The sequence below is a fragment of the Dryobates pubescens genome, chromosome 22 (assembly GCF_014839835.1).
Source record: "Dryobates pubescens isolate bDryPub1 chromosome 22, bDryPub1.pri, whole genome shotgun sequence".
Lineage (NCBI taxonomy): Eukaryota > Metazoa > Chordata > Aves > Piciformes > Picidae > Dryobates > Dryobates pubescens.
In genome coordinates this window covers 19,572,548-19,588,213 of record NC_071633.1, presented here as the reverse complement: position 1 = coordinate 19,588,213, position 15,666 = coordinate 19,572,548, and the positions used below count along the sequence as shown (strand labels likewise).

The following is a 15,666-nucleotide window of genomic DNA, read 5'->3' as shown; positions in this document are numbered from 1 at the left end:
GGGCTGTTTTGGGCTCCTGTGGGTGCAGGCTCCAGCTGTCCCCTGCCAGCTGGCTCCTGTCCCTCGCTGTGGTCCTCAAATTACCTCATCAGACATCACCAAGGAGGCAACGACTTCCAGACCTCGGCAGAGGACAGGTGCTGGAGATCAGGCTCTCAGCTGGAGCTGCCAGAGGTGCCAGGCTGCAGCAGGACAGAGGAGTCAGTGCCATCCTTTGGGGGCTGAGCAAGTTCTGTTCCATCCTGGCACAGGTAGCCCTCACCACCCCCAGGCCTCTGGAGCTGTGCTGCTGGAGGCCTGGTGGAAGCTGCAGCCCCCTGCCCCAGCTGGGGCTTCTCCCATTCCCTGACCTGTCTGCACCTCTTTCTGTTGGCTTTATTTCCCCTCTCTCAGCTCTGGCTCCTTCCTGCTCACGCTGCAGCAGGGGATGTACAGCTCCAGCCCCTGTGGAACCCAAGGGCTCAGTTGGCAGTGGGGACAGGAGAGGATCCTTGATGCTCACCAGCAGCTCTCCCCATGGCTCCCTGGCACAGGAAGCTGTGTGGCCCTGGTCTCACCCCCAGGTGCTGGAGTGGAGGTTGGTACCAGGACCCTCATGGGGCTGGAGGTGCTACCTGGGTGTCCCTGTGGCTGATCCACTGTGCTGGGGGCCAAGAGGGTGCTGTGAGGAGCTGCACCACAGCTCCTGCCACCACTTCAGGCTGCAAAGTGAGTGCCATGGTGCCCAAGGCCGTGCCCAGGAGGCCAGGACCTCTCCTGCTCTTGATCCACAGCTGCAGCCAGCTGTCAGGAGAAGAGCTGTGCCTGTTCCTCTTCCCTCCTCCTCTCCACCACTTGGATGCAAATGGATTCAGCGAGGGGAGCTCTCGGATGCTGCCTGCCCTGGAAGAGATGCAGCCCTGCAGGCAGCTTTACCCAGACAGGCTCCTGGGACCCATCCTGGCTCCTGGGGCTCGGTGCAGCCTGGCTGGCAGCCGCGGGGCTGAGCTGGCACTGCCAGAAGGCTTCCTGCTGCCAGCCTCTCCCCAGAAACCACCACCACCCCACCACCCCCGAACGGGACCAGGGGCTGGAAGCACACTTGGAGCGACCCCCCACGGCCTCCCACATGGGGGTCTGCTTCAGAAATGCCTTCTCCGTGGGGCTGGGCTCCCGTGGGTGCTCTGGGGGTGGGCTGGGGGGATCAGCACAGACTCCTTCCCCCTCCAGCAAGCGGGGGACAGTTCCTGCAGGGAGGTGCCCCTGGGGCTGTGACCTCAAGGAGGGGGCAAGGGGGGCGAGGTGAGCTCTGCTTGGCCCCGAGGGCCACGGGCAGGGGCAATTGGCTCAGCTGTTTGCTGCCAGCGGGGCCTGAAACGCTGGGGGTGGGAAACCCTCGGCGCTAATCGCTGCTGGGAGGAGCTGCGCAGCCAGGCTCGGGGCTTATCGCTAATTACGTGTCTGTGTGAGCCGCAGCTGGCTCCTGGCATGTCTGGGCGGCTTCGGCTCCTGGAGTTTCCCTGGAAGCCTGCTGGGAGCCCGGGCGCCGAGCCACAGCGATGGGCACCCGCTCGCTGCAGCCGTCCCGGGGGAGCGGCGAGCAAGCAGCCCCCGGCGCCGCAGCTGGCACACCGGGACCGGCTCCGGAGGGGGAAGGAGCAACCCCAAAACACCAAACCCTGGAGCCCCCCCAACCCCCAGTGAGGGCAGGCTGGCTTTGGAAGAGTCTCCTTCCTAAATATGCCACAGCCGGGCTGCTGCGATGCCCCCCAGTGAGCCGTGGGCATCCTGCTGCCCCGAGAGCCGTGGCCAAAAGCTGGCAGGGGGGCAGCCGGCTCCAGCCCCTCCCCAGCCAAAAGAAGGAGGGGATCAGAGTGGTTCGGCTGGCGTGGAGCAAAACAATCAACATCAACCTGAGACTTCTTCCAGGTCTGCGAGCAGGAAAACAGCAACACAACCACACCACCCCCAAAGCAGGTTCCAGCCTGCGGCCGGCTGGAGGGGAGCTGTGAGCTGCGGGGGGGGATGGGAGCTGGGAGGGGGGGGGTGGCTTTTAAATGCAAAAGCAGCCCCCAGCCCTGCCCCCCCCCCCCGCCAGCACTCGGGGCGAAAACACCCTCGAACGTCACTCCTGGCGTGATCCCGGTTCCCTCTCTCCCGTGCCGAGCCTGCTCTTGTTTTCCGAGGCCGGGAAGCCCTGATTCACCCCAGCCCGCGGGGGTGCAGCCCAGGGCAGAGGGGTGCAGGGGAGGCTGGGGACAAGCCGAGCCTGTGGCAGGGAGCAGGGCGCTGCCCCTCTCCCCGCTCCCTCCTGCCCCCACGCCCCGGCCTGGGGTGCCGGTGCCCCCCGGCTGGGAGGTGTCCCCCGAGTGGGGGCACTTCCACCCTCCGCTGCCGTCTCCATCCCTCGGCGGCTCCGCATCCTGCTCTCCTGTTGCTCAGAGATGTGGAGGCAGTTGCTAAGAGACACCGAAACGTCAGCATCTGGCCCTCAAGGAAAAAAAAGAGGAGAAAAAAAAGAGAGACAGAGAAAGAGAGAGACAAGGGAGGGCGAGGAGGAGGAGGGGAGGAAGGAGGTGGGGAAAGACCTGCTCCCATCGCCAGGCTCGGCAGCAGCCTTGGCCGTGGCTGCGGGAGCCACCTGCCCAACGTGGTGGCCTCGGGGGTGAGGGCGGCTGCCCGAGGGACCTCCCCAGCTCACCACTGGACCCCCACTCGCCCCCCAGCCAGCGTGAGTACCTCGGGGACCCCTGAACCGCTGCAGGGGTGGGAGGGCTGAAGGGGAAAGGGGCGGTGGGGAGGGCGGGGGTGGCAGTCGTGTCCCCCTGGCACAATGGGGAACGGATGGAGCCAGGGAGGGTATGGGCGAGGGAGGGTGGAGGAAAGATGGCCAGGAGGTGGGGGCACAACAGTAGGCCTGGGGGTATCTAGGAAGGCTGCTGGGGGGGTGATCCTCACACAACATGGGTGCCAGTGGGTGAGCCGGGAGCAGGCAGTGGGCTGGGGAGTGAGCAACCCCCTGGCTCTGCCCACCACCAGCTGGCATGGGCTGACGAAGGTCAGTCGGGTTGGGGGGGGGGGGGCTCTTTCTCGGCCAAAATCCTTGGAGAGGGGCACAGAGGAGCGGGATGGCCCTGGCACGGGGGGTGTGGGGAGGTTGTGGGTGCCCCACGCAGACACCCTGAGCTGCACGAACCACAGAGCCCACCCCCCACAGGGTGCGTGGCTGCCGTGGCTGCCATGGCTTCCCTCTGCCCCTCTTCCTCGCAGGCAGCCCAGCACGGCCGGACGCCGGCCCCACCGGTGCCCAGGGGCTTGCCACCCGCCGTGCCTGCCGGGGGATTTAGTGCGCGCCCCCCGGATGCCACCAGGATGCCCGGAGCGTTGCTGAGCTAGCTCAGAGCCCGGCCCTGCTCCCGAACGGCACCGTGGGCAGCCCCTGGCGTGAGCGGGCAGCCCCTGGCGTGAGCGGGCAGCCCCTGGCGTGAGCGGGCAGCGTGCGGCACTTCCCCCGCGGTGGGATGGCCTCCGCCGCCCCGTGAGGGTCCAGCCCCCCAGGTGAGGTCCCCCCGCCGCCCCGCCATGCTGCTGGGCCCCTGGCTGGTGGCGGCAGCGGCGGTGGCGGCGGCGGGCGCCGGGGCAGGCTGCCCGGTGCTGTGCACGTGCCGCGGGCAGGCGGTGGACTGCAGCGGGCAGAGGCTCTTCTCGGTGCCCCCCGAGCTGCCGCTGGACACCAGCAACCTCAGCCTGGCTCACAACCGCATCGCCAGCATCCCGCCCGGGTACCTGGCCTGCTACAGCCAGCTGCGCGCCCTCGACCTGCGCAACAACTCCCTGTCGGCGCTGCCCGCCGGGCTCTTCGCGGGCGCCCGGCGCCTGGCACACCTCGACCTCAGCCACAACAACTTCAGCCTGGTGCCCGCCGATATGTTCCTGGAGGCCAGCGGGCTGCTGCGCCTCGACCTCAGCCACAACCCCGGCCTGCGCCGCCTCCACCCCCACGGCTTCCGCGGGCTGGCGCAGCTGCGGGAGCTGGACCTCAGCTACGGGGGGCTCTCGGCCATCAGCCTGGACACCCTGGAGGGGCTGCCGGGGCTGGTGGGCCTCCGCCTGGGGGGCAACCCCTGGGTGTGCGGCTGCGCCATGGAGCCCCTCCTCAAGTGGCTGCGGGGACGCATCCAGCGCTGCGCCTCGGGTAGGTGCCCCGGGGCCCAGCACCCTCGCCCGCCCCGCCCGCGGGGGTGCCCCGGCCCTGACGCCGCTCCCCCGGCAGATCCGCAGCTGGCCGAGTGCCAGGCGCCCCCCGAGGTGGCCGGAGCCCCCCTGCTCTCGCTGACGGAGGAGAGCTTCCAGGCTTGCCACCTCACGCTGACGCTGGACGACTATCTCTTCATCGCCTTCGTCGGCTTCGTCGTCTCCATCGCTTCGGTGGCCACCAACTTCCTGCTGGGCATCACTGCCAACTGCTGCCACCGCTGGAGCAAGGCCAGCGAAGATGAGGACGTTTAGGCAGCCGCTGCTGTCACCGCCGACGTCCCTCCGCCCCGGTGGGGACCCCTGACTGTGCCTTGTCCTCGTCCCCTCCCGCCAGCCCCCGTGCTGGGGCGGCCCAAGGGCACCGATCCGGCTGCGGCAGGGGACACTGGGGGACAGATCCTCCTCCTCTTGCCACAAAACAAGGAATTTTTGCCCCCTTCAGCACCTTGAGCTTGGAGACCCCCCCCCCCCCATTTCTGCTGCCCAGGGCCGGTGGTGGCAGTGGCTGGGGGTCCTGTGAGGGTCCTGCGGGGGTCCTGCTACCTAGTGCCAAACGGGGGGGCTGAGGGCTGCAACTGGGCACTACCCTCCCTGCTCGGGACAGAAACCCCCACAGTGGCATCTGTGTGCCTTGGGGGCCACCAACTGCCCTCCCCAGGGGAACACTGAGGAAATTCCCATTTTCCAGCCCAAACCCAGAACTGGCAGAGCCTCCACATCCTGCCCACACTCTCCAGCCCTGCTCAACACCTGGATGGGGGCCAAGCCCAGGACTCAGTGCCAGCACCCTCCTGCCATGGGAGAGCCCCGGGGGGCGCCTGCGCCTTGCTGCTGACACCAGGCTCTGCTGGCACAGCGCTGGGGCTGCTGTGCCTGGTGGCAGGGAGCTGCAAGCATCTCCTGGGGATGACTTTCCCAGTCCTTGCCTTTCTCTTCCCAAGTCTTGCACAGGTTCGGGGCCAAGCGGGAGCCGGAGTGGGAGCCCCAGCGCCACAGCCCTGCTCACCCATGGGGGAAGGTCAGGAGGCAGAAAGCAAGCCCAGAAAAGGATAAAAAGGGGGAAAAGGGGAAAATGACCAAAGCCAACGACCTCTCTGCACTGGGGCAGCTGCTGGGTGCCACACCAGCACTGGGGCAGGGCCCACAGCATCACAGGGGGGCTGGGGTGCTGGCACCTCCCTGGCGTCTGCCCATGGGCTTGGTTTCTCTCCTCACCGTGCCCCCTCCCAGCATGGTGACAGAGGGTGACTGTGGGTGCAGGTTGAAACCAAACCAATGGAAGAAAGGAGAGAAAGGGGGAAGGAAGCAATGGACTGGCTTGGAGAGGTCACCACCCCCACTGCTGAGCACCCCCCTGGGCTGGAACACACCGCAGAGGGCTGGGTGCACAATGGGCATCACCCTGGTGCTGTGCCAGGAGAGACCCTGTGGGGGTGTGGCCTGGCTTAGGGACCTGGACCCTTTGCCAGATCCTGAGCCGAGCCAGGACCAGATGAGTGAGCCACGATGAGCCACTCAGCTGTGGCGGGACAGGGCTGCACCCATGGGGACGTGGAACCCATGCTGCAGATGCACTCCTAGCATGGCTGTATCCCCAGCCCAGTGCCCACAGCAGGGCAGCAGCCTGGCACCCTGGCACTGGGGCTCTTGTTTCTTTATTTTCTCCTTTTCCCCCCTCTTTGGTGAGTCTGAGACACTCCCAGCACCCTCTGGCTACCCAGGAGCAGCAGCGTCCCCGCGCCGTCCCCGCACCGTCCCGGCACAGCGCGCAGCAGAGGAAGGAGAGCCCAGCGCCTGCCCTCCTGCCAGACCCCAGTGCTCTCCTGCAGCACAGCTGGATGGGCCTCGCGTGGCAGGATCCAGCTCTGGCTGCCTGGCTCTGCCCGGTGCCAGGCCGCGGGGTGCTGAGAACCCTGATGGGTGTCCCTGTAGCACGGCCACCGCCTGCCCGGCAGCGAGACTGGGAGAGCCCAGCACGGGGGCACCGCGCCCCTGCCTGGCTCCTCCTGCCCCTTGCCTCGGCCTCAGCCTCCTTTGCTTTGGTAAATCTCTTTCTGTCTTCTTTGCAGTTTTATTTGTTGTCTTCTTATTTATTATTTTATTTATTTTCTCTTTCTCCTTTTCCTTTTTCCTTTCCTTTCCTTTTTCCTTTCCTTTCCTTTTTCCTTTCCTTTCCTTTCCTTTCCTTTCCTTTCCTTTCCTTTCCTTTCCTTTCCTTTCCTTTCCTTTCCTTTCCTTTCCTTTCCTTTCCTTTCCTTTCCTTTCCTTTCCTTTCCTTTCCTTTCCTTTCCTTTCCTTTCCTTTCCTTTCCTTTCCTTTCCCTCTTCTTTTCTCTTCTTTTCTTTTCTTTTCTTTTCTCTTTTCTCTTTTCTCTTTTCTCTTTTCTTTTCTTTTCTTTTCTTTTCTTTTCTTTTCTTTTCTTTTCTTTTCTTTTCTTTTCTTTTCTTTTCTTTTCTTTTCTTTTCTTTTCTTTTCTTTTCTTTTCTTTTTTCTTTTCTTTTCTTTTCTCTTCTTTTCTCTTCTTTTCTCTTCTTTTCTCTTCTTTTCTCTTCTCTTCTTTTCTTTTCTTCTCTTTTCTCCTCTTTTCTTCTCTTCTCTTTTCTTCTCTTTTCTTCTTTCTTTTCCTTTTTCTTTTCTTTTCTTTTTTCTTTTCTTTTTCTTTTCTTTTCTTTTCTTTTCTTTTCTTTTCTTTTCTTTTCTTTTCTTTTCTTTTCTTTTCTTTTCTTTTCTTTTCTTTTCTTTTCTTTTCTTTTCTTTTCTTTTCTTTTCTTTTCTTTTCTTTTCTTTTCTTTTCTTTTCTTTTCTTTCCTTTTCTTTCCTTTCCTTTTCTTTCCTTTTCTTTCCTTTTCTTTTCTTTTTTTCCCCCTCTTCTCTCCCTTCCCCTCACCCACCCAGGTGTCCCGCCAGGGCAGCGTGGGGCGGGGGAGGGGAGCAGAGCCCAATCCCCCCCGGTCTTTGTACAGAGCGTTTTATACCCGCGGAGTTTTGTAAACCGGCAGCACTTTTTCAGAGCCGAACTCGACAATAAAGAGCAGCAGCGCAGCCCGGCTCGGGGACACAGCCACGCGTGCGGCGGGGACACGCGTGAGCGAGGCCGGGGGGAGATGGTGCCCCCCAGGCTGCAGAAGGCATCAGCCGTGTTTGTCCCGGCCCGGCGCTTCCTGTTATTCCTCCGGCAGCATCTCCCGGCCCGACGGGGCCCAGCTGCCGGCAGCCAGGTCACCGCCGTGTCACCGCTCCCCGGACCCTGCTCTCGTCCGGGCGGGGGTCCGTGGGGGCCACCTCGACCGGCCGGAGCCGGGAGGTCAGGCAGCAGCTGTGCCTCGTCCGGCCGGCACCGGGGAGCGGCTGAAGGAAGCTGCCGGATGGTGCCACGGCAGGGAGGCTGCTGCTCGGTGCCATCCTACTCACCGCGGGCTGGCAGCATCCACGGTGGCAGTTCTGGGTGCCCACTACCCTCCAGCATCCCCTGGCACTGGCACTCGACGTCCCGCTGGCCACCCACCTCTCCCCCGTCCCTCCAGCCTTCCCTCTCTTCATCTGTCTGTCCATCCTTCAGACTTCCCTCTGTACGTGCATCCAGCCTGCCCTCTCTCCCAACCACTGCCCGTCCTTCCTCCCCCTCTCCATCCCTCCATCCATCCTTTCCCATACTCCATCTCCACCTCCTCCTCCCAAAACTTCCCCTCCCCCCACCTCCCCTACCCTTCTTTGTCTTTCCTCCTCCCCCCAGCCCCAGAGAGTCACACAGGAGCATGGGGGCTACAGGACCCTCGGGGGCCCCACCCGCAGCCCTTCCCAAGCCCTTCGTCCTGAACCTCTGGAAACAAGGACGAGAGAAGCCTCAAACTCTCCCCCGTGTCACACAGTTTTCCCTCTTTTGCCTCCTCCTGGTCCCACAAAGCCTCCAGCACTCTCCACAGCCCTCTGAAGCTTTTCCTTCTCCTAACACAGGGACACTCAGCCCCTTAACAGATGTTGGGGGCCAAATTTCGGGGCTGTCACCCCCGGCTGGGTGTGGTGGGGGCAGTCAGGGCAGAGACCACATGAAACGTGCCCCCATCCCCTGCCCCCCATCCGCTGCTCGCACCCCACCAGTGTTTCTCGTCTGTTTCTGCCCTGCGGGGTCCATCGGGCACTGCTCTGCCCGGCACAGCCCCGAGCCCCCAGCCCGCCTCGGTGTGGGGGTGCAGGATCCCCCATCCATCGCCTTTGGGGCTCCGTGTGAGAGCAACCCAGAGCCAGGCTGTTAGCAGGAGATCACTTCAAAGGCGACAGCCAGGGACATCTCCTGGCTTAGCACCGCGAGCGGTGGGGGGAGGGGCGGGTGTCACCCTCATGCTTGTCCCCTTGGCACCCTGGAAATGCAGCTCGGGGCTGGGAGGCTTCCTGGGGTCGGGGGCTGCGGCTCCTGTCCTCATCCTCATCCTCGTCCTCGTCCCTCTGCCTGTCCCCATTCCCATCCCAGCCTGGCTCCTGCCTCACCCTGGGTCTTGCTGCCGGCGCCCCGCGCCCCCTCCTCCCAGAGACCCCCGCATGGAACAGGCTCCCTTTGTCCAGCGCCACGCCCCGGTGTCACACGGCGTGGGGACATCTGGACGTGTCCCCAGACCCCGGCCGAGGCTGCAGCCGACCCAGAACCACAAGTGTCACTTTCGGGGGATTGAGGATCCCTACACTCCCCCCGGGGAGCACCCCACGCACCCCACCCCCCCTTATCCCCCTACCCCGGGCTCGCTGAGGATGCACTGGGCAGGGTCCTGCTCCCCACCCCTCCTGCCCCCCCCCATCTTCCTCGCTGCTGCCGCAGGAAGGCAACACCTTCCTTATCTCCTTCCGACGGGTGGTCCGGGCCCCGCCGCCCCCTCCCCCCAGCGCCGGCCTCTCTGTTTTTCCGAAGTGTCCCCGCGCCCCCCCCCCGAGACTCCTCAGCGCAGCGCTTCCCTCCGGGAAGGGAAAGGGAAATCTCCCAGCGGCGGGCACAGCCCCGGCTCCTGGCAGCTAGCCCGCGATCGCTTCCGTGCCCAGCGCCGGAGGAAACCGCCCGCACGGCTCCCGGCGCTCAGCGGGGGTCCTGAGAGCCCCCCGAAGGCGCTGGGGCCTGGGGGTGGGGATGGAGGAGTGAAGGGATTGAGGGGATAAGGAATGGCAGAGTGGAAGGAGGGATGGAGAGATCAAGGGATGGGGAGATCAAGGGATGGTGGAGTGGAGGGATGGAGATACAGAGGAAGGGAAGGATGGATAGAGAGAGGGAGGGAGGGATGAGCAGTGTCAAGGATTCTCTCCAGGGCAAGTGGGCAGGGAAGACATCTTTGTAAATGCTTCTCCCCGTTGTTGCCTCAGCTGCAGCATTTCCACACCCCCAGCCTCCCCCCAGCTCTTAGACCAAACCTGAACCCTGGGGAAACACCCCAAAAATCAGGCCCAGGTGGGTGGAAAGAGCCACAGGCTCCAAACCTGCCACACCAGGCACCCTGTCCACCCATAGCCCCTTCCACATTTACTGCTTCAAGACAAAGGACTGTCCCCACGGAGGTGACTCGGCCTGGGCTGCCTCCCAGAATTAGGTGGTGGCAAAGCAGGGAGGTTACTGCAGCCCCCCCCGAAAGGGAAGCTTCCCAAGGAACCCTGTAATGATCCTGCATCCTTTCCAAGTGGGAACAAAGGCCAAGGAGACAGGATAGTTCATCACCAGTAAATGAAGGATGTAAATAACGAAGAGGGGGAAGATTTATTTAGAGCAAAGCCTCAGGAGGTGGTGGGGGCCGGGGGGGGGGGGAACAGCAGAGCAGCCATTTGGTGCCTCAGCAAACTCCTGCCTGGTGCTGACCATTGTCTTACCCAGTCCCCAAAAACCCAAACCAAATGGCCCCCAAAAGCCTTTGCCCAGTCCCCAGGCCCCCATCCAAACCACACCAGTCCCTGGTGCTGTCCCTGGGTGTTTGATGGCATCAGCAGCTCATTCTCACGCAGCAGGTGACTCACCCCAGGGCTTCTTCTGGCCTCAGATAAGAAGGAGCAAAGCCCCAGAGTGGGATTTGGTGGGAGGAGGCTGGTGCCTGATGCAATCAGAGCTGCTGGAGGGCCTGGGGCAGGGACACTCAGGGGCTTGTAGGGTTTTTGGTGGGCAGGCAGCTGCACCCCGGTGCCTGCGATGCTCAGCTGCACTGAGATGGGAAGCTGGCATTTCCCACAGTGGCTGTTGGGGTGGAGGCTGGGGGGGTCCTGGGGGTGCTGTCCTGGGCTGGAGCCTGCAGTGTGCTTTCCAGAGGGAAGCCAGGAGGAGACACAGGCAGCTGCGGGGCGCAGGGACACTCCATAGTGCACACACATCCCACCCCCTGCTCATATGCACCCTAAAGCCCAGACGTAACTCCACCCCCACGACCTCCATGTTGACCCAGACCCCCCCCAGCCCTGCTCCCCCCCCATCCCCCAAGAGGGAACTGCAGACACCTTGCTCCTTTTTTAACGAAAATTCATTTATTAGTCAAAAACCACAAAGCCCTGTGGGTGCTGGGGAGAGCTGTCCCTGCCTGAGCCCCCCACGGGCTCTGCCCAGACCCTGCCTCAGTTTCCCCATCCCGAGAGCAGTGGGGGGGGGTCCCCAAAGCAAGCCAGGCTCCGGGGCAAGCAGGGGGAGGTGGGTCCCCCCAAGGAGACCAGCTCGGGGGGCGCTGGGGGTGGATTGGTGTGGGTCAGGCACGGAAGAGCGTCTCCTGGGTGGCTTGGTCCAGCTTGCCTCCCGGTCCCTGCCCCCCCTTGCCACCGGGGGGGTGGCTGTGCCCCGAGGAGTAGCTGCCGGAGCGCTCAGGGCCGGGGCCGGGGGTCCGGCAGCAGAGGAGGGCAGCGCAGGCGTGGCGGAAGCGGGGGTCGAAGAAGGCGTAGAGGAAGGGGTTGAGGCAGCTGTTGATGTAGGCGATGCCGGTGCAGTAGGGATGGAGGTTGTTGAGGAAGGCGTGGAGGCTGCAGGACCACGGCAGCACCTCCAGGTCCATCAGCACGTAGAGGGTCTTCACCAGGTGGAAGGGCAGCCAGCAGCCCCCGAAGGCAGCCACCAGCACCGTGATGATGGTGAGCAGGCGCTTGCGCTTGCGGGGCCCCTCGGCCCGCTCCCGGTGGAAGTGGCTGGCCACGGTGCGGGCGATGAAGAAGTAGCAGGTCAGCATGACGGCGAACGGGGCCACGAAGCCCAGGGCGGTGGAGGAGAGCCCCAGCCCCACCTCCCAGGCGCCCTCCGTCCCCGGGGCAGCCAGACCCCCGTAGTCCATGTAGCAGGTTATCTTGCTGTCCCCCCCGAGGGCAGCCGCCCGCCGCAGCACCAGGGCCGGCAGCGCCAGCAGCGCTGCCAGTGCCCACAGGGCCACCGTGGCCAGCAGCCCGCTGACCCGGGAGCGTAGCTTGGCGGTGGCCAGCGGGCGGACGATGGCCAGGTAGCGGTCGAAGCTGAGCCCGGTCAGGCAGAAGACGCTGGCGTACATGTTGACGAAGACCAGGTAGCTGCTGACCTTGCAGGCGGCTGTGCCGAAGGGCCAGTGGTAGCCCAGCCAGGCGTAGGCGGCCCAGAGCGGCAGCGTGGCCACGAAGGTGAGGTCGGCGGCGGCCAGGTTGGCGATGAAGGTGTCGGCCGAGCGCCGGCGGTCGCGGCCGCCCTTGAAGACGGTCCAGAGGACCAGCCCGTTGCCCGCCGTGCCCAGCAGGAAGACCAGCAGGTAGATGGCAGGGAGCAGGGACAGCGAGGGGCCCCACTCCGCGTACTCGCAGTCGGTGTCGTTGTCCCCGTAGCTGTAGGCGTCCCCTGCCGCCTCCTCCATGCCGCCGGCCACGGGCTCAGCCTGGCTCAGCACAGCTTGGCTCAGCTCAGCTCGGCTCGGCTCGGCTCAGCTCGGCTCAGCTCAGCTCATCCCGCGCCCGCAGCAGCTCCGGCCTCTGAGTCCGGCCCCGCGGGTCCCGCCGCGTTACCTCCCCTTCCTCCGCCTCCGCCCTCCTCCTTGAGGGGACAAACAGGACGGGGGGAGCCCCCGTGGGAAATTTCACAGCTCCCCCCGCCTCCATCTGCTCCTTCCCGCGGGTGTTGGCAGCTCTCACCCAGGTGTCAGGACTCAGCTCCTGCCAGAGCCCTCGGCCCCTCCTTGCCCCCGGCGGGGGTCATTCACCCTGAGCCACCTCCGGGGGCTTCCGTCACCCCGAGCCGTGCCTGGCTGCGGTGCCTTTGCTCAGGGCAGCAGCCCCGGTGGGGCTGGGGGGCGCTTCAAGGGCCAGGCTGGGGGGGTCCAGCACTCGCAGGTCCGATTTGCATTCGGAGTTTCACCTCAGGGTGCAAACGCTGCGCCCAGGGCTTGCATTTGGCGTTTGCAGCCTCGGGATGGCACCCGGGGGGGGTCGCATTTGGCGTTTGGCATTTGGGGGGTGGCATTTGGCACCCGGGCGGGGGGTGGTGTGCATTCGGCACCCGGGGGGGGGGTGCTGTGCATTCGGCACCCGGGGGGGGGGGTGCTGTGCATTCGGCACCCGGGGGGGTGCTGTGCATTCGGCACCCGGGGGGGGGGTGCTGTGCATTCGGCACCCGGGGGGGTGCTGTGCATTCGGCACCCGGGGGAGGGGTGCTGTGCATTCGGCACCCGGGGGGGGTGCTGTGCATTTGGCACCCGGGGGGGTGGGGTGCATTTGGCACCCGGGGGGGTGCTGTGCATTCGGCACCCGGGGGGGTGCTGTGCATTCGGCACCCGGGGGGGTGCTGTGCATTTGGCACTCTCTGGCATTTGGCACTCTCTGGCATTTGGCGTTTTGCACTTTTCCAGGGCCTGGCTGCAGCGGCGGCAGCTGCCGGGCGGCCCCCAGCTGCGGGGCGCCGCTTCTGCCTCCTGTCTGCCTTTACCCAGCCAAGGGCTGGGGAGCTCCGGGAGCCCCCTCCCCAGCCCACGGAACGACCCTTTCAAGGCACCGCCTGCTAAGCAACCCCAGGGGGCGCGGGGGGAGACCTCGCTCACTGCTCTGCACCGGCTGCCTGCGCACAAAGGAGCAGAAGGCAGCAGCGGCAGAGCCCAGAGAGACAGAAATCACCCCAAAAGTTAACCCCTGGGCTGGGGGCAGGAGGCAGCGGGGCTGAGGAGCGCCCCCGGGCGGCGGGGCTGAGCTCTCCCAACCACGGATCTGGGGGAAAGCTCCGGGAGAAGCTGGCGCTTGGCAAAGCCTGCAAGGACCCGGGGCAGGGGGCTCGGGCTGGAGAAGAGTCGCTGCTGGGACAGGAAATCCTGAGGAGGGGGCTGGGGAGAGGGTGAGGGCAGAACCAAGTGCTGGCAGGGAGGAAACTGAGGCTGGGAGGGCCACAGCTGACACCCCCCAGCTGCTGCATTGGACTCTGAGCCCAGGGCAGGTGAGGAGGCTTACGGCGGCGGCTGGCACAGGGAGGTGAGCTCCAAGGGGTCTCCGGAGCTACAACCACCAAGGGGGAGCAGCAGGGGGCATGGGCTGGGGAGCAGCAGAGGGGCAGGGGGTGGGCACAGCAGCCACCAAACCAGGCACCCAAAGGGACCCAAAGCCTGTGCCTGGGAGAGCAACCTGGGGCTCAAGCAGCAGAGAGGAGAGGCCCTGGGCAGAGGTGCTGCAGCTGAGGGGCCCTGGCCAGGAGCTGAAACTAAAACCTGATCAAACCTGGCACCAATGATGATCAATGAATGGGGAACAGCCAGAGCCCAGCTGAGGAGGGCAGAGCCAGGGCCAGGCCCAGCCTGCTGCAGCTGGCACTGAGCCACAAGCTCAGAAAGGGGACAAGAAAGAGGGAACTGATAAAAGCCAACAGAGCCATGGCCTCCCCTGTGCCCAGCTGTGCCAGCTGCTCCTCTGCCCCCAGGGTGGCACAGAGCAGGTCAAAACCCCTCAGGCCCCACTGGGGATGCCAGGGGTGTGCAGGGTGCCCACTCATCCCTGGGGGCTGGTGAAGCCCCTGGCTGGCACAGAGGGCCAGCTGGAGCCCCCCGGGGGTGGTGGGTGAGGGACAGGGGGGGCACAGGGCCTGGAAGCAGGGGAGAGCAGCAGTGGTATCAGCACAGGGCTGATAAGGAGCTGTTATCAGGGAGGCTGTGGGGAATGCTGGCAGGGCATGGGGGGGGTGGGGCTGTCTGAGGGGCCAGGGGCTGTCTGAGGGGCCAGGGGCTGTCTGAGGGGCCAGGGGCTGTGACCCCTCCCTCCCCTGCCCTTTTCCATCAAGTTCTGCCCGGAGAAGCAGCCAGGGTGGTCCCGGCCCAGGGGGCAAGATGCCCCCAGAGCAGCTGCCAGGGCAGGTCCACTCACAGCTCAGCCAAGAAGGCAGGGGGGGCTGGCACCATGGCAATGCCCTTTCAGCAGGGGCAGAAGGTTGGGGCCGGGTGGCAGCTGCCCCTGCTCGGGGTGACTCCTGCACACAGGAGGTGGGCACCTGGGTGGGCAGAAAGGGCCAGAAGCATGGCTGGTGCCAGAGTGGGTGTGGGTGGCATGTGTGGGCAGAGGTGTGGGTGGGAGCTGGCACAGGTGCCAGGTGTTGGCCAGAAAGGGGGTGCAGGTACCCAGAGGTGGGGGGCACAGGCACTCTGCGTGCCTGGGCACAGAACCAGGGGTGTGCCACCCACGGGGGAGGTGGTGCCAGCAGGGCACCCTGTAAGGAGCTCTGTGTGGGGAAGGATACCCATGGCTGTGCCCACTGCCCTGGGAGGGGTATTTCCAGCCTCCTCCCACCCAGGCAGCACCCACAGGTGCCCCAGGAGGCCAAGCTGGTGGCACCCTGAGCTGTGGGCAGAGCTGGAGCTCCTCCTGGTGGCACCTTCCATGCCAGCGTCCCCCCAGCCCCCCACTGCCCCCCGGGAGGGGCTGAGAGAAGAGCCAGGGCCCCCCCCCTGCCCCGGGAGGGGCTGAGAGAAGAGCCAGGGCCCCCCCCCTGGCCCGGGAGGGGCTGAGAGAAGAGCCAGGGCCCCCCCCTGGCCCGGGAGGGGCTGAGAGAAGAGCCAGGGCCCCCCCCTGGCCCGGGAGGGGCTGAGAGAAGAGCCAGGGCCCCCCCTGGCCCGGGAGGGGCTGAGAGAAGAGCCAGGGCCCCCCCCGCCCCGGGAGGGGCTGAGAGAAGAGCCAGGGCCCCCCCCTGGCCCGGGAGGGGCTGAGAGAAGAGCCAGGGCCCCCAGCACCAACCGTCAGAGGTTTATTGTCCTGTGGAAGTGGCACCAACATCCTGAGCTGCTGCTGCTCCGGTGGGGATGGGGCAGGGGCAGGGAGCCAGGGGCTGGTGCCCGCCCCCAGCCCCAGGGGCAGGGACTGAGGGGACACTGCGGGGAGGGGGCCCAGGGGCCGAGGTAGGGAGAGCAGGGGGCGGGGGCAGCGGGCTGGGCCCCGGCAGCGGCCTACAAAGTGCATAGATGTGTAGGGGAGCCCCAGGCCTGCCCTGGGGCCGGCGGTGGCCACGAG

General features: G+C 65.2%; 2 protein-coding genes across 2 annotated transcripts; one reads left to right on the top strand and one right to left on the bottom strand.

Annotated features, from left to right (window-relative positions):
* Positions 1-3,281: 3,281 nt before the first annotated feature.
* Positions 3,282-4,579, top strand: LRRC55 (leucine rich repeat containing 55). Its single transcript, XM_054171762.1, has 2 exons — positions 3,282-4,174; positions 4,253-4,579. The coding sequence occupies exons 1-2, from the start codon at positions 3,562-3,564 to the stop codon at positions 4,486-4,488; spliced, it is 849 nt and encodes a 282-aa protein (XP_054027737.1). The 5' UTR covers positions 3,282-3,561; the 3' UTR covers positions 4,489-4,579.
* A 6,168-nt stretch (positions 4,580-10,747) lies between these two features.
* APLNR (apelin receptor) lies at positions 10,748-12,071 on the bottom strand. The gene has a single exon (XM_054171760.1). The coding sequence runs from the start codon at positions 12,048-12,050 to the stop codon at positions 10,935-10,937; it is 1,116 nt and encodes a 371-aa protein (XP_054027735.1). The 5' UTR covers positions 12,051-12,071; the 3' UTR covers positions 10,748-10,934.
* Between the last annotated feature and the right edge of the window lie 3,595 nt (positions 12,072-15,666).

Coding starts and splice junctions, on each gene's coding strand:
- LRRC55 (XM_054171762.1), top strand. CDS start 3,562: ATGCTGCTGGGCCCCTGGCTGGTGGCGGCAGCGGCGGTGGCGGCGGCG. Junction 4,175..4,252: donor CATCCAGCGCTGCGCCTCGG/GTAGGTGCCCCG, acceptor CTCCCCCGGCAG/ATCCGCAGCTGGCCGAGTGC.
- APLNR (XM_054171760.1), bottom strand. CDS start 12,050: ATGGAGGAGGCGGCAGGGGACGCCTACAGCTACGGGGACAACGACACC.